Here is a 23,981-nt window from a genome sequence, read left to right as displayed (position 1 = left end):
CCCAAAAACAAGGAGGTCTAATCTGTTTTGTGATCACTGAAACAAAATTTTAAACCAGGTGTTACCATCAGGTAAACCATCTGTCACGGCTGACCACTTGTGATGAGATCATGCAAGACTATTAAAGAGATAGCTCACACAAAACATTGATTCACACTCAAGTTGTTCCAAACCTGTATAAATGTATTTCTTCTGCTGAACACAAAAGAAGATATTTTGAAGAATATGGGTAACCAAACAGTTGATGGACCTATTGACTTCATTTATATATTTTAGATGTGTTTTTTTTTCCTCCATACTATGAAAGTTCATGGGGTCCATCAACTGTTTGGTTACCAATATTTTTCAAAATATCTTCTTTTGTGTTCAGTAGATTAAAGAAAGGTTCATTTTTGGGTGAACTATCCCTTAAATACCAGGTGGGAATAGTTTGGGTTTTGGGTAAAAGTGTTGGCCTGGGCTGACAATAAAACAGGAACATTTGTGTCCATCTCACCTCAATGATCTCTGTCTGTGCATGCTTGGTCCAGAAAGCCTGAGGAGGTGTGGTACAGCTCACAGCAACAAAACAGTTGGGTTTTCGGTCCAGAGACGGTGTGGTCAGCTCACTGCAGACTACAAAACCACATACAAATCCATTTATGCTGAGGGTCCTGACAGTGTAAAGATTTTCCACAAGAAGCATTGTATATATGAATGAGCTACAGTGCACCTCAAGTGTTCTTTGCGAAGACTTGCTGATTCTCTGAGATATAATCAGACCTCCCCCGTTAAACCACATTATTTACAACTGATGAGAGATAGAGGCAGTCACTTAATCCAAACGCAGCTGCTTAAGCGGTTATCTTCATGTAACCATACAGTAGGACACAGAGCTCTCACAGAAATATTTACACTCCTGTTCAGTGTCATTTACAGTATAAAGTCCAGTGCCCGGTTGCATAAAGCACCTTAAGTTTTTCCCTTACAAGAGAATAACTTAAGAGTGTTGCATATAATCTCTTAAACGGTTCTCTTAGGTAAGGGAAACATTTAAGTGTTTCACGACAGCCATCCTGGATTGACGTTATAAACGTCTGTTGTTGCCATAGATACGCAAAACACTAACACTAGCAATTTCGCAGTTTCATCAAATAAAGTAGGCTAGGATATCAGAATGGATAAAGGATAAAAGAAAAACAATTTTGGAAAGCAAACTAAATCCCAATGTAACTGCAGCAAAAAACTAAACAAAACAAAAAAACAGAAACAGTGGGAAGAAATAATAACGGAAAAAATCAATGCAATGAATCTTCACGCAAAGAGGACGGTTCAGGAAGTCCTTAAAAAAAAGTCCTTTTTCCGCGTTACTCTTAAGGTTACGATTTCCAAACCTTAAGTTATACTTAGGGAAATGACCGTTAAGGGATTTTATGCAACACTTAACGCTTTTTAAGGGATTACTTAAGTGAAAAAACAGCATTTAAGGGAAATTCTAAGTGTTTATGATGTATCACTTAAAGAAACCCTTAAGTAACACTTAAGTTTTTTTTTCTGCAACACCCTTAGATTTAAGGGAAACATAAGGGCGAACTTCAGGGAAAATTACACTTAAGGTGCTTTATGCAACCGGGCACAGACCTGATTGTCAGCTGAACCCTTATATCCCCATCAATCATCAGTGATCATTTAAAAAACAAGACTGACCAAGACTGAACTCCAGTACTGGCTCATCTGCATCTTGACTGTTTCCTAAAAAGAGGAGAAAGAGAGAGACTTAATATAATTCATAAAGTAAAATACAAGAGAACATCAACACACAAGTTCATGGGTTCGATAACACAAGTACTACTGTATACCTTCCAATGCTAGTCCAAGCATCTCTGAAGAAAGCTCTAATGTATTTGCCCTGTACACTGACCATGGCCGTTCCCTGCGTGACATTGTGGCAGGATGATTGTGTGTGTTGACGCTAGAGTAACAGGAGTGGTGGAAATCCACACACAGCCAGGCTCACTCCTGTGTAGCCGTTTCCTCCTCTGTTATCTGAGAGAGAGAAAGACAAATCAGATTTTTCCAGATTTGGTGGAAACACAGAAACTTTGGAGTAACTTGCATATCATTTCCTTATGGGCACTACTAGAGTACCAATAAGAAGATACAAGCTACCAATAAGTACAATAGAAGCTTTCAGCAGTTAAATAGAAACAATCTTTGTGGGGCTTTCTGGGACTTCATCAATTTTGAATCTTCAGAATCTCTATTGTAAGTTTAGTTTAGTGTGCGCTACAGACAGCCGTATTATTCATTCCAAAAAAAATGTGTTTCTCATTATTTCGAAATGAAGAAATCATCACTGTTTTTTTTCTTTTCCTGAATATGCACTTTTAAATGAACTAGCCTAGATCTGAAAGAGGACGGGAGACCCATAAAATTATGTAGTAGAGGACCAGATACCTGTGTTTACTGAGAGCAGTTTTAAAAGTGACCAATAGCTATTAGACTATATAGGACAATATGCCTATACTATTCTATAAATATACCTATACTATTCTATACTGTATATCTGCTTATCCATTTCAATTTTTGAAGCATTTGAGAGACCTTTTATGAATCATTTGCGGCTCTAGTAGGCATACAACCTGATAATGTTAACAGACATTGATGAACAGAACCTTGCCTGCCCACATCCTCTATGAGTCAAACAAGAACAAGAGGAGCTGATGTTAAAGTGAACACACACAGATGCATCAAATCTCAACTAATTCCACATAGTGTGGTCCAAAGGTCTGAGACTACATTTTATATCTGGTATTTATTTCCTGTAGACATGGACATAAATTCCTGTAGACAAGGCAATAAAGTAAATTAAGATTTAACTGCATTTTAGGTAATGGCATGCAATGTCGAGTGATGTCGTTATTAAAGCAAAAGCAGAATATACCAAATTTAAGAAATTAAGAATTTCTTGAAATTCATGCACATTTCTCAATGTTTCCCTAATATTGTGATGCTGGACACATACTTTATATTGAAAAATGTTGTATTAAGAAAATTTAAGGAAATTGTTAAATAGAAGCCTTTTTGCAAAGTGGAATCAGACTTATGGACCCCACAGTATGTAGCCTACTCTCACACAAATGTCTCAAGTTCATCTACAGATTCAACAAACATAATAATTGTACAGTATGTGAATAGTGACTACATTCTACCTTTATTTACTATTCTTTCTTTAAATATAGAAAAACCTGTATATAAGATACCATGACAAAAGTTGATTAATATTTTTTTTGTCTTTACAAATCGTTTTTAATGGTATTTTGTTAAACATCAAAAATGTTACTTTTTATAGAAATATGACAGAAAATGTATGCCCAGCTGGCTGTCTCCATGGAGATAGCGTTTTATGGTATTGTCACTCTATGTGGGATTGTTCTTTCATTGCTGCTTAAAAAAAAAAAAAAAAAAAAAAAAAAAAGACCTGCTGTGGGAGATTATTAAAGCAAGTGGGCTGCAAACTTTCACTTGCTATTGACATAACCTCAATGACACATCTCTGCAGCTTCTGCAAAAGCCACAAGAAAAACAAGCTATGAAAGTAGTGATACATCAAAATTGAAAATTCTTGACCAAAAATCTTGGATTTAATTTAAAACGAATATTTCAGAGTAGACTTTGTTTGGAACAAATTCGCTGTTATTATTATTATTATTATTATTATTAACAACAACAGTATTAATAATAATAATGATAAAATAAATTACATTTAAAAAAAATATTCAAACAGAAAATGGTTAATACTATTTTGCAATATTACTGTTTTTACTGTATTTGTGATTAAATAAATCCAGCCTTGGTGAGCATAAACCAAAATAAATAATAATAATAATAAGCTTCTAAACTTTTGACAGGAAATAGTTGTTAGGGTGTTCAGGGTGACCTTCCATAAAGTTCATTCAGATATTCCTACCTCGGTTCATAACAGAAAGTCAAACACTGCTTGCAAAACTGATCCAGTCTCAGTGCTTTAATATTTTGGTAGGCTATTTCTTTCTAATGTTAGCAAATTCAAATATTTTTAACGCTCTTAAACTTTTGATTCATATAATCCAAGTACTCTATAGTATATATCATATTAAAATAACTTGTCTTCTCAATGTAGTACGCTAAAATTGCCAGGAATTTACAGGATTAAAGAGTATTATTTTTACAGTAAATTACTGTAGTCAGAAATTTACTGTGAAATCAATGCATGCTGGGTAATTTATTTTCTTACAAATAACTGTGAAACAACAGCAGAATGATGCTATAAGTACAGTAATTCACCGCTCTCGTTTTACTGTAAATTCACATTATAAAGTTGTCTTTAACCTGTAAGAAATTCTATTATTTACCACTGTAATGGTTTTGAAGTCACCATAATAGACATTAGTGTTCTATTTGCTTGGGATCTTTAACTTTGTATTATTTCACATTCAAATTTCTGATCTACCCAGAAGAATGACAAATGAAAACATTTGTTGAAATGATGTCAAGCTAGAACACAAATTAAGTGTTAAATTAAGCTAATTGGCCGATTTTAAGTTAAGTTCAAACTATTCTTAGTATGAATATAAAGATTATATTTTAGCATTATTGCAGCATGAAGACTTATCAATATCTTATTTAAAATTCATATCTTTTTGTAGATCTTTCACAATAGTGAAGCAACAGTTAAGATTCATTTTTGAAAGGTGTGACATCATCTTGCAACACAAGATTTATTTCTTATACTGTAAGGATCACCTAATGATGCACAGACATCAATACTTGACATACAAAACACAATAATGGTGACCAACAAGTATCAAAAAACTCTACAGCATGATCTCTTCATAGTACATACGCACTGTAGAAATACAGTATGATATTGTTTGTTTACAATACTGTAAAATCATAGTAAAACTATTGCTACAATTTAGGACTAAGTGCTAAAACAATATAATTTTCCTTTATAAAACGATAACTAGAGTTCGATAAATGATCGATATAATGTTTATGCGGTAAAAACCGAATTAAACAGCACTACTCATTTGAACCGCGCCACATAGACCATTTATCCGCTCGGCTCAAAGTTCAATTACAGTTATTAGTTACTAATTAAAATTGGGTGAACACCAGAAGGTATGTTAAAAGTTCCATTACAATGCACCGAAATGAATCCTGTCTCATGTGATCGCTCAATCAGTGTTTCAACTGGAAAAAGACACCAATATAACAGCTTGTAGTAGGCTATAAAATGTCACTTAACGCTACATTTACCTCAAGAAAGCTATTCAATGTCAATAAACTCATTAGTTTGCTAGAAAAATAACTCTAGAGAAGAGCATATCGCTAAATATATGCACTGTATTACATATTCATTTTGTTTTGACTTATCCTCTAAATGACGTCATCATTATTGAATGATGTTTGAATATGTTTTGTTGCTTGTTGATGTTTGAGTACGTTTGAATAAATCTGTCATGAAAACAAGTTATTACAGCTTACTGTCGTTTAAATGTTTATATTTCACCAACAATTTTGTTATTGAAAAGTTGATATGAAACTGCCTCATATGGAATTTCAGTTTTCGAAGTGCATCCTGAATTTTCGGTTTTGGCCCAAAAAATTTTATATCGGTGCATCCCTAAAAATAATATTTTAAAACTCTAGAAATGGACAGTCTGACTTTAGATTAAAATAAGCACATTTGTACCTTCTTAAGAACAGCCAACTATAGACAATGGTCCATTTTACCAAAAAGGTGACAGGTTGTTTAGAAACAGAAGTGTCTCTGCCACATGAGAGATGATTCCTCTTTTCATACACAAGATGTTGTGCTCCATAGCCTTACATCCTCTAAGCAAACATGGGCAAACTTTATTTTAATAGTCAAGATATTGATCGCTTCTGGGCATGAGGACTTTTATGCATAGCTGGAAAATGCAAACAATGTAATGCTTCCTCAGAATTAGAAAGTTTTCTTATGCTGTTAGGGTTTGCCCATTTGGATTTCTTCACAGGTGTCTCAACACACAAACAAAGAGGTTGAAACTAGATTGACATGGAAAAAGCAGTTTCCACATGATACAAAGATTCTGTTACTACATACTAAAATTTTTGCCACAATTTTAGGCCTTTTTTACTCTTTTAGATGAAAACTAAAACATTTTACTACAAAAATAATTCACTGAATCCCTATTAAAAAACTAGAAGTTCCCTAGAATGCACTTATCACATGGTTAAACAAACAAACACACAAACGGCTGTCTGCCGGAAGCTAGTTATTTTAGTCGATAAAGTTTTAAATATGGATATTTTTCATACACGAACACATCGCTTCACTTCAGAAGGCCTTTATTAACCACCCAGAGCAGTGTGGAGCACTTTTATCATGGATGGATGCACTTTGATGGACTTCAAAACAGAAACGGCCATTAACTGCCATTATAAAGCTTGGAAGAGCCAGGACATTTTTTTAGCTTGTTATTATTGATTATGAATATTTGGAACAGTTAATAGAATTAACTTAATGTTGTAAAATTAATATTACAATCAATTAACCTGTTTGTGTCGTGAACACTCAGTGTTAATTGTTTATTAATTCTAAGAAATGTACATTTCCGGGGTATGGGAAATGTCTTTCTTACTTTACAGTACTTCTAAGAGCAAGTAGTCAAAATCTACATTATTGGAGACTCCAGTATATATGTGCTTGAAACACGGACAACTTAGCGTTTAACATGAACAAGATTTTATTAACTAGACTAAACACTTAAACTACTCTAACATACACATACATGCATGCATACAGTTTACCAAGAGAAAGAGAGCTGAACCAGAATACAGGAAAGGAAGAAGTTATAGCAATGTTTGGAATTCAGCAGATCAACAGCCTTGAGCAAACCATCAGTTTAATTCTAACACACCCTTCTTAAAAAGGGGTAAGGATACTTAATGTATCAAATAATGAGACTAAGTTTGATACTTGCATGTCTCGCCCATTAAATGCAATCTGATGCAATTTGTTGAGGCTTCGGTTGATCTTTGCTGATGTTGTCTTGATGAGAGAGAACCAGTGTGAGTCAGAGGATCTTGGTGAATGAAGAGACAAGGCTGCAGCCTGGCACAAGCTTGAGGGGCTCTAGAAAACGTCTAGTTCAGCATCATCTTCACATCAGGATTTCAGAAAAGGACTAAGAGGTGTGATCTTGTGATCAGTGATTTTTAAAGCGTGAAGATGTCACCCTCTGGAGGGTTGTGAGCCAATAAGAAGTTGTTCCCTTTGGAGGGAATTTCTTTACGACCTTTTGTTCAAGCAGGCCTCTGAACATGAAATTTGATTGGGTGTTTAATCTTTAAGATTCTTATAATACCTATGCGTCTTAAAGCTAGCAAAATGTAATGTAAATTAACAAATGGGGGACGAAGATTGGAGTTTATAGAGACTAAACATGCTTCACATATGATTTTGGTTAATCATAGTATGCAAGTCTGAAACATTTATCCAAAAGAGTTTAAAAGAGAGAATGAATACATAGGCCAAACCACATAAAAGGTAAATCATGAGATGGGAAAATTGGATACATGTTTATACATTTCTCAAGTGGTTATACAGAATAGGATTTTAAGGGTTTATTTCTCCTTCTCAGCAAGAATTAAGTGAGTCACAACTAGGGATGGGTATCGTTAAGGTTTTAACGGTATTACTACTCTTACCGATACTCCTTATTGATACGGTACTTTAACAGTATTCTTATCGGTTCTTTTTGGTGTTTTTTTTTTTCATTCGGGTGATAATTAACATTTGCTTTATATGAAATGTAAAATATCTATAGCAAAATAAAAACCAATGCTTTAACAAAAACAATAAAATATCTATTTGTTATGCAGCAGTGTGTAGGCTTTTTTGTTTTATATACATGAGATAGGACACGATAAGCAAAAACAACTACAAACATGGTCAAAAAAAGAATACAATTAAACAAAGATACAAATTATATACACAGTGCTTTAATTTCAAGAAGATCTACTAACATTACTTTTCAGGTAAGTGTTTCTGTCTGTCTAATATAGTAATCAAATGTAAAATAACACTGCATAGTTTATCATAGATAGATTAATGCTTTTTAAAGTTTAAGTTTTTCATTCTAGAGCTGTGAGTGATTTTCTCTGCCTTTTGTTGTTTGATTCGCATTAATGGCTCAATCGTCACAGGTTTATTAGACGCTGCCCCTTTAAGACCGAGTGCAGATCTAATAGATGACTGATGCAGCATCATTTTCTCCCAAATAGTTACGTCCATTTAAGACATAAACTGTGTTTACGTGAATAAACTGTGTTTCAGTGAATCTCAGAGCTGGATATTTTTATATTTTATGTATATTTGATAGTTTAGATGCGCACATGAAGCCCAAAGTTAAAGGTCCCATATTATGCAATATTCACTTTTGCATGCTGTTTAGACATAAATGTGTGTTGGCAGTGTGTGTACACAACCACCCAATAGTGATAAAAATCCACTCACTCCTTTTTTATTAATCCCCATAAATCATCAGCAGTGTCTTCCAACGACCTGTTTTCAGAATGCTGTTTTAGTGACGTCACTAAGTGCAGGCCCCGCCCACGAGTGTTCACCGAAACTGCCGTTCTAACATAGACCCGCTCTAATCGAGTTCACAGCTGCTGCACTGACGAGAATGTCTCCCACCATTGTAACGTTAGGTGTTGTGTGGCTGGATGTATTAATCCACATAGCTCTCTCTATTTACTCCCGAAATCTGAGGCAGCTGCTGCCCGCTGAAGACGAGGTGGAATTATTTTGTTTTTAAAGAAAATGCTCCCTCAACTCTAGCGAAATTCGTTTATGTACTTGCGCACTTCTTATATCTTACTGTTTACTCAGCTCTTACGGTGAGTTTCTGAAGTAAAACTGACGCTTCGTCTTTTGTGTTATGTACAATAAACTTTATTAAACTTATCAGTATATGTTTGATCATCATTCGGACCTGGTCCGAAACAGCAGACTTGTAGACTATTAATAGTGGATATATACAAGCAGATGACAAATACGTTATAACCGTAATAAGACTACTAAACTATACCTGTTCAATCTCTATACAGCACTCTGACTCAGTAGGCATTATTGTCCGACTCCGGGTCGAAATGAACACCGTTACTGAGAGTTTCTGATATTATTATCATTCTGTGAGTTGAAATTGTCCTGAGACTGAGCGCGAGCTCTTGAAGCTCCGCCCCCTGTGCCGTGCTCATTTGCATTTAAAGGGCACACACTAAAACAGCGCGTTTTTCTGAGCACCAAAAAATGACAATTTAAACATGCTGTAAAAAATGATCTGTTGGGTATTTTGAGCTAAAACTTCACATACACACTCTGGGGACGCCCGAGACTTATTTTACATCTTGTGAAAAGGGGCATAATATGGGACCTTTAAGTATACTTTTCTTGTTTCGCTGCAGTCCATTTCGGAGCGCGCGTCGCCTTGTGAACAGCGTCTCTTGCGCAGATTTTTGTGCTTTTAATAGCTCTTTTTATGATTAAACACGTCCGCAATTTAGCAACAGTAGAGAATTCATTTTACAACAATCCCCGATCGTGCTGATTCTGACGGTACGTTTGGGTTTTAGGAAGAAATGACAGCGCATCGCTGTGAAGGGAAGGAAGTTGTGCTAGCAGAATGCGTCTAGTTTGTAATGGTTTCATCTCAAATATCTTCTTTTTATAATCTTTGAAATCATAAATCTAAAATAAAAGTAGAATAATATCCCAGATCTAAAGGATAACCACGTTTGAATGTTTAGTTCTTCTGTCCTCATTGTCACTCATTAAGCAGGGCTGTCGTGTTGTGCATGTGTGGCTCCGCATGAGAGATGGCTCTCTCTCTTCTGGACTGTGAATAGCAAAATTGCATCACAGACAAATGGTTTAATATTAATATATATAGAAATGGCTGGCGAGATAAACATGTTCAAGATTACGTCTTTATAGCAATAATAAACAGTATGTGTATTTTCTTAATTTCTCCAGTACCGACAGCAGAACCGATAACGTCCGAGCTTATCGATACAGCGGTCTTTCAAAATTCAGCCCTGGGGCCCGTTTAATACCGGGTTTCGGTACCCATCCCTAGTCACAACTCTCTGCAAATTCCTTTTGAGGTCGTAAAAAGTCTTATCAGTCTTAATGTGTCCTGTAACAGGACACCGGGCTCTGTCAGTGTGTTAGCTTCAATTGGGATGTTAGTTTTGGGGGGAGGTTTCATAGACCTTTGTTGGGAGAGTGAGTTTGCTGGATTATTCACTAAATATAATGAATAATTTGTGTGTGTGATTGGTCCAGATGCTACATTGTATTTGTCTGAAAGAAGAATGTCATATACACCTAGGATGGCTTGTGGGTGAGTAAATCATTGGATAATTTCCATTTTTGGGTGAACTGTCCCTTTAATCTCTGTGGATGAGAAAGAGACATTAACACCAACACCTAGTGCCATTTATAGGTCCTTGAGACCTCACCAGATTTATGAGTCACATGAACTGGAACAGGGAGACAGGGAGAGCTTTTTCAGATAATCCCTATGGACTACCTGACACACTTTTTCTTCATGTGCAGAGAAAACGGCACACAAACTCTAAGAGACTCCTCCAAGCAAGTATGTAATACCGTAGGAGTCCATTGTCATTTCAAACAGCAAGAAATGCATCAACAGGCACTGGTTTGAGTAGATGCCTTCTTTGAGTGTGTTGCAGAGGGCAAGGAGAGTTTAAGTGAAAGCACTTTTCACTTCTCTCTTGCTGGTAACAGCATTTCTCATGTGTAACAGACAGGAACCTGGTATAAGATGCAACTGGTTTTCCTAAACTGCCTTAAACGGCCAGATATTTCCTTTTTTTTTGTTCAATCCACCAGAGGTGACAGCAAGCAGGCTGTCAATTAAAAGGTCAGCTTTAATTAAAAGGTCAGCTCACCCAAAAATTCTGTCATCATTAACTTACTCTCATGTTGTTCTAAAACCATAAGACACTCATTTTCGAAACGCAAATAAAGACATTTTTAATGAAAGCTGGGATTTCTGTCCCTCTTCTGAAAGTCCATTTTACCAAAACTATGATGCTTCAAAAGGTCATAAAGAGATCGTAAAAGTAATCCATATGAATCGAGTGCTTTAATCGAAATCATCTGAAGACACACGATCACTTGATATGATGAACATTTTTAATTTGAGCTTTTATATAAAAATGAATCACCACACATATATTAAACACATCAAATATGGTTAACGAAAGCTCAAAAAAACTTGTTTGATGCATGGAAACCATAGACTGTAAAAAAAAAAGATTTTTCCACAGTAGAAAAATTAAGCCAAAATATCCCATAAATAGTCCAATTAGTCATTTGGAACCCGAGCAGTAGCAGTAGTAGTTTTAACAGGGGATCCACTGAGAGCAATACTCAATTAGTGGGCTAAACTAAGTCAGCCACACTTAACTTTCTTCCAAACGCACATTTCATTCATAATATTATAAATACAGGCCCTGCACATTTTCTGAATTATGTGAAATGGCTAATAAAAATAGGTAATGCAAAACGATTATGTGGTCACCAAGGTGAATTGGTTTAGTCTTGACTTCTGGTCGTGACTCGTGAGTGACAGTGTTTGGGTGGATCGGGGATGTGAAATCTGATGGTCAAAGCCATCAGATGCCCAATTTAGAAAAAAAGAAAAGAAGAAGAGGAGAAACGAGCAAAAGCTAAAAGGTATGCTTGCAACTTTCTCTCTGTATGATTACGGTATATCCATGTCATGAATGAAGGGCTAATGTTAATTGGGGGTATAACTCTCTCTTACGTTTGTTAGCCTTTTTGCTATATGATGCTTGCTATGCTTATACAACAATTCGGTTTAAACTCAACAAACAGGAGATCGAATTTCACCATAATATTGTGCTTTTCAAAAAAACTGTTACAAGTTCAGTTATTTATTTCCATCAGTTGGGTTAACGTTAGGCCCTGTAATTAGCCAATAGAATTTTCAAATGTATAGGTAGTTCTCTTACGAGAGGTTCTCTCGTATTGCGTAAGTTTAGCTTACGCTACGGGAAAGATTCATCTTCTCGAGATACTGAAGCCAAAAAATTATCCTTAATTTTGTATTCCTTGTCAACGCAGTGCAGCAGATAGCAGACCTAGAGCAGGCCATCTCGCGTGCTCATTGGCTGCCCTGCGGGCAACTGCTGCAGCCTACCAGTGAGCCCGGCGTGACGTCACGCCCAATGAAGGGCACCCGCGTCTTCATAGCGTCACAGCCCGCCAGAATGGGCGTGGCTTAGCGTATAACACTAGGGGCTGTAGGCTGACTTCCCTGATTTTCGTCTCTTCAGCGAGCTCTTCGCATCGCTGGATCTGAGAGAAGCCACCGGCGCCGTCGAACAGCGGACAGCCAGCTTAGGAGAGCGCTGAGGAAGCCGGCCGTCTTCGCCACCTTCAGCCATCCATGCGAGCTACGCTATCCGGCGACGTATCCTTTACCTTGCTAAAACCTATTCTAAAACCTATTCTAAAAGAGCAGCGAGTGTCATTTTTAAGACGCCTCGCACTTCCGGCTGTGAAGCGCTTCCGCTGTCGACCCTGCGTGCTCGACTCGAGGCCTTCAACACCCCCCGCCTCTCCTCACCGACGCGCAGCTGCCGCTCACGAGCCTCACTGCCGTCGCATCTGAGAATGAGGCCGAGGGACACGTACGAGCACGCGGCTAGCTCTCTTTACGTTACAAGAGAGCTACCCCGCCCTCGTGTCCCCGTTCGCGCGTCATGCAGAGCCCTCTCGAGCTCTCTGCATGACCCGGACGGGCATCATCTGTGTTACATGTAGGTCCCGTGCCCACTACTCGTGCGCGCACCCTCGTACAAACACTGTTCCAGTTCTGCTCGACCACCGAGCACGCGGCTAGCTCTCTTTACGTTACAAGAGAGCTACCCCGCCCTCGCGTCCCCGTTCGCGCGTCATGCAGAGGCCTCTCGAGCTCTCTGCATGACCCGGACGGGCTTGCGCGCCGCCGTCGAAATGTCTCGCCATGTCAGTCCCCTTAGATAAGGCTACTGCAGTGGTGTAGTACTGTAGTGGTGCAGCTACTGCAGTGGCAGCCAACGAGCCGGTAATGCAACCCGCTCGCCTGCACACATCCGCCGTTCTTGCGGCGACCCAGAGAAATCTCAAGTGAGTATAATGTCAGATTAAGAATGTAAGTTACGTGCCCGCTCACGAGCGCTCACGCTTACTTACAGACACATCGCCTCCGAAAAGACGTGCGTGTTTAAGTTTATTCCCTGTCAGTCCCCTTCAAACAGGCTACTGCAGTGGTTCAATTAGCAGCCAACGAGCCGGTTTGTTGACCTTCTCGCCTGCACATGAACGCCGTTTTCACGGCGACCCAGAAAAATCTCAAAAAGAGTAAAATGTCTGGTCCGGCTCATGCCGTCGGTGTTGTAGTGTAATGAAAGTGCCCACGCCCCAGTGTTCACCACTACACATAAGCACTCCGAACCTCGCAGAGCACACTCTCATGAAGCGCAGAAAAGCCGCTCGAGTGTTGAATGTAAGAAATGTGTCCACAAGTCTGTGCCCAGTATCTGCCCGCTCTGTTACACGATCAAGAAAGCAGGTTATGAATGTAAGTCTCGTGCCCGCCAGAGTGCGTTCACGCTTGCTAACACAAACCTCCCCCCGGGCTCCGCCCGCGCGTTTAAGTGTTATCACAAAACGCAAGGCATTAATAAAACGCTCCCCATCCATTATGATCGGGGCGTCAAATACACTTGTAAGTCTAGTGCCCGCGCTTTCACGCGTCAAAAAGAATGTTCCCCATCCCTTATGATTGGGACATCTCACATAAATCAGCCGGTCTCGGCTTTCAGCGAGCAGCCATTGCCCAGAACCGAGAGCGCGCGGGCCGCGCTTTCGGCTCCGAGTCAGTTTCACAAAAGAAAGCAGGTTATGGATGTAAGTCTCGTGCCCGCCAGAGTGCGTTCACGCTTGCTAACACAAACCTCCCCCCGGGCTCCGCCCACGCGTTTTAAGTGTTATCACAAAACGCAGGGCATTGATAAAACGCTCCCCATCCATTATGATCGGGGCGTCAAATACACTTGTAAGTCTCGTGCCCGCGCACACGCGCTCACGCTTACAGGAAGCTTTTCAGCCCGGAGCGCTGCTCGCGCGTCAAAAAGTAAAAAAAAAAAAAAAAAAAAGAATGTTCCCCATCCCTTATGATTGGGACATCTCATATAAATCAGCCGGTCTCGGCTTTCAGCGAGCTGCTTGCCCAGAACCGAGAGCGCGCGCGCCGCGCTTTCGGCTCCGGGTCAGTTTCACAAAAGAAAGCAGGTTATGAATGTAAGTCTCGTGCCCGCCTGAGTGCGTTCACGCTTGCTAACACTAACCTCCCCCCGGGCTCCGCCCGCGCGTTTAAGTGTCATCACAAAACGCAGGGCATTAATAAAACGCTCCCCATCCATTATGATCGGGGCATCAAATACACTTGTAAGTCTCGTGCCCGCGCACACGCGCTCACGCTTACAGGAAGCTTTCCCGCCTGGAGCGCTGCTCGCGCGTCAAAAAAATGACAAAAGACTGTTCCCCATCCCTTATGATTGGGACATCTCACATAAATCAGCCGGTTTCGGCTTTTCAGCGAGCAGCCATTGCCCAGAACCGAGAGCGCGCGCACCGCGCTTTCGGCTCCGATTCAGTTTCACAAGCCCCCAAATGGCGGCGGTCTGAACCCGGAGACTATTCGCCCCCTAGCGGCTCACATAGCTGCGTGGGAAACTATCCCAGGGATTTCAGAATGGGTGTTGAGCACAATAAAGCAGGGCTATACCCTTCAATTCATTCGCCGTCCCCCCCGCTTTCAAGCCCGGACCGCGACGATAGTGAATGCGGAAGTAGCACACCTACTTCACGCAGAAATAGCAAAGCGGCTGTGCAAAGGGGCTATAGAAAAGGTACCGCCTTCTCTGAGCGAGTCAGGCTTTTACAGCCGATATTTTCTCGTACCCAAGAAGGACGGAGCCTTCAGACCTATCCTAGATCTGAGACATTTGAACTAAGTGCTTGCGAAAAGACCGTTCAAAATGCTTACGACCAGGAAAATCCTCACGCACGTTCGCCCGAGGGACTGGTTTATTTCTCTAGATCTGAAGGATGCCTATTTTCAGATTCAGATAGTACCCCGTCACAGGCAATTTTTGAGATTCGCCTTCGACGGTCAGGTATATCATTACACCGTCCTGCCGTTCGGCCTGTCCCTGGCACCCTGTACATTTACAAAGTGCATGGACGCGGCGCTCGCCCCCCTGAGAAGTCAGGGGCTGCGAATAATGAACTATCTGGACGATTGGCTGATATTGGCACAGTCAGAGACAGAACTGCTATCTCACAGAACAGTGCTTCTCAGTCATCTGGAAAGCTTGGGTCTCACGGTCAACTGGACCAAGAGCTCATTACTGCCCAGCCAGTCAATTTCCTTTTTAGGAATAGCACTGGACTCGGTGACCATGACGGCTCGTTTATCGACACAGCGCGCGCCGTGTTCACCACCTAGCCGCATCTTTCCAGAAGGGCAGCTTTCTCCCTTTGAAAACATTTCAAAGGATGTTGGGCTGTATGGCATCAGCTGCAGCGGTGCTCCAGCTGGGCCTACTGCCCATGCGCCCGCTCCAACGCTGGTTGAATGCTCGCGTGTCCCGCCGGATGTCTGGCGGCCAGAAAATCAGAGTGACTCAGGCCTGCATGGCAGCTCTGCAGCCCTGGTTAGTGGCCGACTGGTACCAGCAGGGAGTAATGATGGGAACCATCTCTTATCGTAAAGTCATCTCGACAGACGCGTCCAACTCGGGTTGGGGCGCACTGTTCGAGGGCAGACCGGCCTTTGGCCAGTGGTCAGACCAGGAGAAGGGTTTTCACATAAACTGTCTGGAAATGATAGCGGTCGAGAACGCGCTGAAGTGCTTCCTCCCGTTCATACAGGACCAGCATGTTCTTGTCCGCTCGGACAACATGTCTGTGGTATCCTATGTAAACCGTCAGGGCGGTGTCAGATCCAGAAATCTATGCAATCTGACAGAACGCCTCCTTATTTGGTCTCAGATGCACCTGCGCTCGCTGAGGGCGGCGCATGTGCCTGGCCATTTGAACGACGGCCCAGACAAACTGTCCAGGGACAATGTTCCCCCAGGGGAATGGTCCCTGCACCCCAAACGGTCCAGAAACTGTGGCGCCTATTCGGCAGAGCGGAAGTCGACCTATTTGCGTCAAAAGACAACGCTCAATGCCCGACGGTCTGTTCGAAGGACGAGGACGCGCTGGCCCAGGTTTGGCCCAGCCTCCCGCTATATGCTTTCCCTCCGGTCTCTCTGTTGCCACAGGTGATCAAGAGAATCAGGGAAACGCGCCACTCGGTGCTCCTCATAGCCCCGCGTTGGGAGAATCAGATTTGGTTCCCGGAACTAGCAGGGCTGTCACATACAGCTCCGTGGCCGAATCCGGTGAGGGCAGATCTCCTCTCTCAGGCTCGCGGCCCGATCTGGCATCCCAATCCAGAGCGCTGGTCTCTGCATGCATGGTTGATCAACGGGTACTCGTTGCCCTGCCAGAAGGAGTGATGAACACGATCTTGCAGTCTAGAGCCCCTTCCACGAGAAGGCTCTACGGGTCTAAATGGTCGGTTTTCTCTGGATGGTGCACCGACAGAGGTCTGGACCCGCGGACATGCGGGGTGGCGCATCTGCTCACCTTCCTACAAGAGCTGTTGGATAAGGGAAGGTCCCCATCCACGCTCAATGTATACGTGGCGGCCGTGGCAGCGTTCGCAGAATCGAAGCATGGCCAGTCATTGGGAAGACACGAGTTGGCCATCCGCTTCCTTAGAGGAGCTAGAAGGATGAATCCGCCGCGCCCCCCGTCGGTTCACATGTGGGATCTTTCATTGGTCCTCGAGGCCCTGAAAGCTTTTCCATTTGAACCACTAGACACCGTGGGGTTGAAATATCTATCACTGAAAACCGTCTTTCTGACTGCACTGTCGTCAGTAAAACATGTAGGGGACCTGCATGTGCTGTCTGTCAGCGCGTCGTGTCTTGAGTTCGGACCGAATGACTCTAAAGTCATCCTCAGACCTAGACATGGCTATGTCCCTAAAGTGATGGGCACTCCATTCAGAGCGCAAGTTATTTCGTTGTCAGCTCTCCCAGCATCTGACAGCGAAGGTGATGTGAATCTCCTCTGCCCTGTCAGAGCGCTGAGGTTTTACATTACGCGCTCCGCCTCCTTCAGGCGTTCGGAACAGCTTTTTGTTTCGTTTGGTGGGCGCACCAAGGGTCTCGCCTCCTCGAAACAGAGCCTGTCCAGATGGATAGTAGACGCTATAGCGCCCGCTTACGCGTCAAAAGGTCTGCAATGCCCTCTGGGCATCAGGGCTCATTCCACGAGAGGCGTGGCCTCTTCGTGGGCATGGTCCAGTGGAATTTCTATCCATGACATATGTGTAGCGGCGGGCTGGAGCTCCCCGTCTACCTTTGTCAGGTTTTATAACCTAGAAGTTCCTGCCTTGCAGGCTAAACTGTTGTCAGTCTGAAGGAGAGGTGTATTCTGCCCAGATCTCCTGCTCAGATCACTCTCACATGACTCAGCTCTCCTGGTTGAGCTGCACTAAGTAGGGTATGTGCCATGTGCCTATACAGACCGGCGCGCTGCTCTGTATTCCCTATGTGTGCTTATGTACAAGTGATGGCCCGCGTGGCTGGCCACCTTATTTTTTCCACTTATGGGGTTCCCCTGAAAGCTCGGGGTCTCATGTGGATGCTTGGCGCGCACGGCGTTGACAAAGTGTTCCCGTAGCGTAAGCTAAACTTACGCAGTACGGGAGAACCTCTCGTAAGAGAACGATACGCGGTTACTAACGTAACCTCGGTTCTCTCTAGAGAGGGAACGAGTATTGCGTAACCGGCCGTGCTCGCGCCACGAGCGACTTCGCTTCAGTCGACGAAAACCAGGGAAGTCAGCCTACAGCCCCTAGTGTTATACGCTAAGCCACGCCCATTCTGGCGGGCTGTGACGCTATGAAGGCGCGGGCGCCCTTCATTGGGCGTGACGTCACGCCGGGCTCACTGGTAGGCTGCAGCAGTTGCCCGCAGGGCAGCCAATGAGCACGCGAGATGGCCTGCTCTAGGTCTGGTAGCTGCTGCACTGCGTTGACAAGGAATACAAAATTAAGGATAATTTTTTGGCTTCAGTATCTCGAGAAGATGAATCTTTCCCGTAGCGTAAGCTAAACTTACGCAATACTCGTTCCCTCTCTAGAGAGAACCGAGGTTACGTTAGTAACCGAGTATCGTTTCAAAGATGAACATTTGCTATTTATTTGCTACAACTCTATTTCGTGATAAAGTATAGTTTAACAAATCATACCTAAAAATGTGCCATGTATAGAATTCGAGTCAGTAACAAAGGAGCTAATGGTTCCTCACTGAAACTTAGATTAATATAGTGTTTAATGACAGACATTTAGCATGTAAGGGCATGTTTATATAACCCTCCTATTATGTTTGGGGTCAATTTGACCCCAGGCTGTTTTAACTGTATAAAACATAATCCTACACTCCTTTGATTTCAATTTCACTTGCAATTCAATTGCAATTTCAGGGGCAATTCTAAAATATTTTGGAGCATCCTCTGCCACTGGTCTACACTACACAGGCCTCTTCTGGAATGGTCTCTACCCTTCAGGATGAGCTGCCATTTATGTCCTCAGCTACACATATGTCTCCACAAATATCTGATATTGAGGATGAAGACCTCTTTGCCTCTACTTCTCCCCAGCATGAGCCTTCAGGTGGGTCTTTGCGTGTGTTTGTGTGTGTGTGTTTGTGTGTGTGTGTGTGTGTGTGTGTGTGTGTGTGTGTGTGTGTGTGTGTGTGTGTGTGTGTGTGTGTGTGTGTGTGTGTGTGTGTGTGTGTGAATGCCTAGGCTACAAGATAACTGGACAACTGCAATTTTATGTAATTTTAATATTTCTGATAATTTCTGAGTAGGCCTATGTGTATGTTCTCCTGCTATGTGCTTTGAGTAATGTGCCAATATGCTGTCTGATAGAAATGCCTGGAGCTGAACCCCCACTGCTGAGAATGAGCCTCTGTCAACCGACCCTGCTAACTGGCCCTCACATCTGGCTGACAGGATTCGGACTGAGCTGGTTTGCAGAGGACCAAGTAAGGTGCCACCTGGCTTTGTTTTCCGTAGGAATGAGAGCAATGGGAGAAGTTGCCACCACCAATATTTTAAGAAGACATTAGTAAGTGGTGAAAAGATAGCAGTAAGTTGGTTGATTTATTCAATGAAGAACAACAGCCTCTTTTGCTTCTGCTGCAAATTGTTTTCCAAGAGGAACATTAATTTAACAAGTGCAGGAATGGCAAATTGGAAACATGCGACTGATTACCTCACATCACATGAAAACAGTCCAGAACACCTCAATTGCATGAAAGCATGGAAGGAACTGTCAGTGAGGTTAAAAATTGGGAAAACTATTGATAAGCTGGAGAAGGCATTTCTGGAGGCTGAGATTGTGAGATAGAGAACAGTGCTGACACGTCTCGCTGCTATCGTGCAGTCATTGGCAGTTCGAAATTTGGCTCTAAGGGCACACACAGAAACACGGTTCACACCATCAAATGGGAATTTCTCATTATGAAAGATCACCTTAACCGTGTCGAAAGAGGAACAGCAAGTCACAACAGCTACCTAGGCCATCATGTGCAGAATGAGCTGATTGATTAGTTGAGCAGCAAAATAATATCTGCTATAGTGGATGACATCATGCAGGCAAAGTTTTTTCAGTAATTCTGGACTGCACCCCAGATATAAGCCACACAGAACAGTTGTCAGTGGTTATTAGAGTGGTGTCACTGATGGAGAAGCCCCATATCAGGGAACATTTTATGGGATTTTTGTAGGCAGAGGAGTCCACAAGCAACCACTTCTCATATGAATCACATGATGAGCCTTTCAGTGATTCACTTAGTTGGAGGTTGGATTCTTCAATGTTGTCGTTGATCTAGCCACGTCAGCCATCAAGGAGAGATTTTCCACATTGGAAAACGTGGGAAAGAATTTCGGGGTTTTGACAAATTTCCCAAATCTTGCAGATGAGGAGCTGGCAGAGCAATGCGAGGCACTAGGCACCACACTGCACTTTAAGGGGAGCTCTGATTTGGACAATAAAGAGCTTGTGCAGGAAATTATGAACTTTCCTGAATTTGACCTGCCATCAAAGACCATGAGGCTCCTTGAGCTTATCACTTTTATGCATGATAAGGATCTATCGGAGATCTACCCCAACTTTTGGACTGCTCTCAGAATTGGACTTACTCTGACAGCTGTGGCTCAAGCAGAGAGGAGCTTTTCAAAACTAAAGTTGATCAAGTCGTACCTGAGGTCAACCATGACCCAGGAACAGCTCGCTGGCCAAGCTGTCATCAGTATCAATCACTCAATAGGGGAGCAGATTTCATATGGTGACATCATTGATGATTTTGCATCAAGGAAGGCCAGAAAGGTCAGGTTTTAGTTTTTAGTTCTGTTCTTAGTGCAATAGTGTAATAATTAGTTTCTCTTTAGTGTGTTTTCACATTTGTGTGATGAAGGATTTGTGCTATTTAGAATATTTGTTCTATATTTTTTTTGTATATTATTCTTAATATTTTATATTATTGTTGCTTTCTGCTCTTGTTAAATTTTTTATATATCTGAGTGTATATATTTTTTGGCACATTTATGTATATAGTGTATATTTATATAGTTTTGATAACTTATATACTGTCATATTTTGTGCAGAATTGTGTTAATTGTCTTTTGGCAATGTTGGAAGTGGAGATTGTGCACCTTAAAAAGTGTGTTTCCTGTTGTAATTGCAATAGTTAAATATCTGGATTATCTTAAGTTTGTTTTTCAAATGTTCTAATGGATTTGTGCAATTGAGAAATCTAATTTTCTCTTTCACTTTTGTTGTTATAATAAAATATAACTGTTTGTGGAGAATTTTTTTTGGGGGGGGCGGCGCTCGAAGGGAGTCTCGCCCAGGTTGTAATTCAATGTAGAATGGCCACTGAGCCTGAGTCTGTGCAGTAGTGACCCTGATGTGGAGCAGCAGTATAAAGGTCCCAACCATACTCCCTCTCTCGCAGACTTAAATCACAAGCACAACTGTTAATCATGATGTTACAGCCCATTTCATAGCACCTAATAACTAATTAAACCAAATTTATTGGGAAAATGAAAATGAACACTTCAACATCAGTGTGATAAGAAATACCTAAAAATATTGCTGCAAGCAGCCATTACCGGGGCCAAGCGCAAGAAGCGGCAACAGATGCCATCATGGGTGGGAGTGGCAGACCAACTGCAGCAAGGAGCAATTAAAGACATTTTAAGAGAATTTTGGGAAAATGGCTGAAAAATCATATATAAAGTAACTTATAAGATGATTTAATGGTTTATCACTTTCAACAAATAGGAGGCGCAGTTACGAAATTGATGTGATGTGGTCAGAGTGAGGTGACAATGACACATACAAAGTTTGGTTTCAAAATGTGAAAGCATTGCAGAGATAAAGACTTAATAGTCATTTTGGCAGCATGCCTCAACTTTGCTGCTGCGGTATACAAAAACGGTTTCGTCTATCGTCACGAAATCAATCAATTTTAGTCGGCATGGTCTGGAGATGATATGATTCGATTTTGGTAAAAATCCGACGAATGGTCTAGGAGAAATTCGAAAAAGAAGGTTTTGAAAGTAAATAAAGATAGCGGACAGGGAGTTTGTCCAAATACGTCAAACTTGGTATCCATGTTCTCGGCATGACCCAAGGAATCTATTAAGACCAGTGTCATTACAATAGGCATATTTTTTCAAAACTTATTAGCCTTTTTGAAAATATATTTTAATCTTTTGACCAACAGGTGGTGCGGTCTCGAAATCTTTTGAGTACCTTCAGGGGATGGTGCTGGTGGCAAATCCTGAGTTTCTTAATGTTACAGTAATGCATTTGTATAGCATAACAAGTATAGCATTTTACATCACAAAACTGTATTGAAGTCAATGGGAATTTCACATTTTGTCCTATTATAGCGCCACCAAGAGGCAAAATCTCACAATTTTTTTCATGTGTCCTCGGAATGAGCCCATACATGTGTGTGCCAAATTTGGTGAAAATATCTCAATTCGCTTCGCAAAAATGACTGACACATGATTTTTATTTAATTTCACTACCCCTTACTATCAATAGTTTGGCATTTGGGCACTTACGTATAGTTAACAAGCTTTGGTTGCAAACTTCTGACGGTGGCTTCGTCTCGATCGGACTAACGGTTTCGAAGATATCGGCAAATGTTTCTTAAGCACTAAATCACAACGCTACACAAACCGTGAGACGAAACCTAGCATGTTTGGTATCTGTGGATTTGGCAAGGATTCAGGAACCTAATGAGATGACTCCCGTGAAAATAAGTCAACCACACCCAGAGTTATAAGCATTTGAAAAATAGTTTTTACCACTAGATGGCGCTGTTTCGAAACTTTTCATGCTCCTTCAGGGCATCGTACTGATGACCCATACCACGTTTCGTAACAATTTGTTTATGCGTTCAGAAAATACAGCATTTTAGCACATAATTCAAAATGGCAGATAGCAAAAATGGCCGATCTTGGAAAATTGGATATCGCTCGACTCGACATGCCGCCCTGAATCTAACGAGACCACTTTTATGATTTTTGGACAAACCGTTCAGAAGTTATAAGCAAAAATAGCCATTTTCTGTATCTCCGGACCAGTAGGTGGCGCTGCGCCGAAACGCAGCATGTAGCCTCAGGTCATGCTTGTGATGACATGGACCCAGTTTGGTCTCAATACGATAAAGCGTTGCGCAGATACAGCCTTTTGGTCCCCACTGCCTAAAGATGATCTGGTGCAATTTTGGTGAAAATCGGACAAACCGTCTAGGACGAGTTTGAAAAAGTAGATTTTTTGAACATTTCAAAATGGCGGTCATATTTTTGTGACGGAAAATGACGTCATAGGGTGCAATCGAATTGCCATGAGCTCCGGAGTCAGAGGAAAAAATAATTTTGTTGATAGGCCTTACGTTTCACAAGTTATTAGCATAATAAAAGTGAAATTTTGGACAGGTGGTGGCGCTAGAGGGAATGAGTTAGAGACACCAAAATTGGTGTATTTAATGTTGGTACTGTCCTCTATCAGAATGTCAAACCAAAACAACTTTCCCACAATCGGTTCTATGGGCTGCCATAGACTCCCAGAGCTGAAGAATAATAATAAGAACCGGAACTGATACAATAGGTGCCTCTGCACCTTCGGTGCTTGGCCGCTAATAAGAACGGGAACAGATACAATAGGTGCCTCCGCACCTTCGGTGCTTGGCCCCAAATGACAGAAACCATCTTCTTCGTAATTTTTTCTAAAAGTGTAATTTGATTTTTTAGTCAGGTCAGGTGACGCCACAGGCGCTGTGCCAGGGTACACAAGGGGACCTAGAGAGAACGCCATCAACTTCAATTGTTGAAGGAAGACGTCCAGACATGCCGGAAGCATGGCAATACGACACAGTGCACTTTTGAAGTGGAACTCTACACTGCATTCTATGCTATGGGAACGAAATACCCACTATGCCATACTGACAAAATGCATCCATCATAAAAGTAATTCATACGACTCCAGTGAGTCCATTCGTGACCGGTGTTTTGTTTTGCTCTATCCTCTGCACTTCAGCGTTCGTCAATTAAGCTTACGCTATGTCATACATCCTTTGTCGGGTCAGAGGGAAACCCTTCCGCCAGAACTTGACTCTCGTGAAGGTGCATACAGCCGTTACCGCAAGCCAGTGTTTAT

The 23,981-nt window shown here is 41.7% G+C and overlaps 1 protein-coding gene across 10 annotated transcripts in view; it reads right to left on the bottom strand.

Moving 5' to 3' along the window:
* The window catches only part of inpp4ab (inositol polyphosphate-4-phosphatase type I Ab), a 68,861-nt gene that overhangs the window by 28,805 nt on the left and 16,075 nt on the right, over positions 1–23,981 (bottom strand). For all 10 annotated transcript variants that reach the window (XM_077199273.1, XM_077199276.1, XM_077199275.1 and 7 more), the window contains 3 exons: positions 1,839–2,025; positions 1,687–1,731; positions 497–615 (listed from right to left, as the gene is read on the bottom strand). In XM_077199273.1, coding sequence (XP_077055388.1) covers positions 497–615; positions 1,687–1,731; positions 1,839–1,923 — 249 coding nt within the window. In that variant the 5' untranslated portion in view covers positions 1,924–2,025. The remainder of the gene's footprint in view (positions 1–496; positions 616–1,686; positions 1,732–1,838; positions 2,026–23,981) is intronic.

Source organism: Siphateles boraxobius, unplaced genomic scaffold, assembly GCF_051911475.1.
Source record: "Siphateles boraxobius isolate OS27281-9 unplaced genomic scaffold, OSU_SipBor_1 41, whole genome shotgun sequence".
NCBI classification, from domain to species: Eukaryota; Metazoa; Chordata; class Actinopteri; order Cypriniformes; family Leuciscidae; genus Siphateles; species Siphateles boraxobius.
Note: the sequence above shows the minus strand (reverse complement) of the source record. Positions and strands in the feature narration are given on the sequence as shown.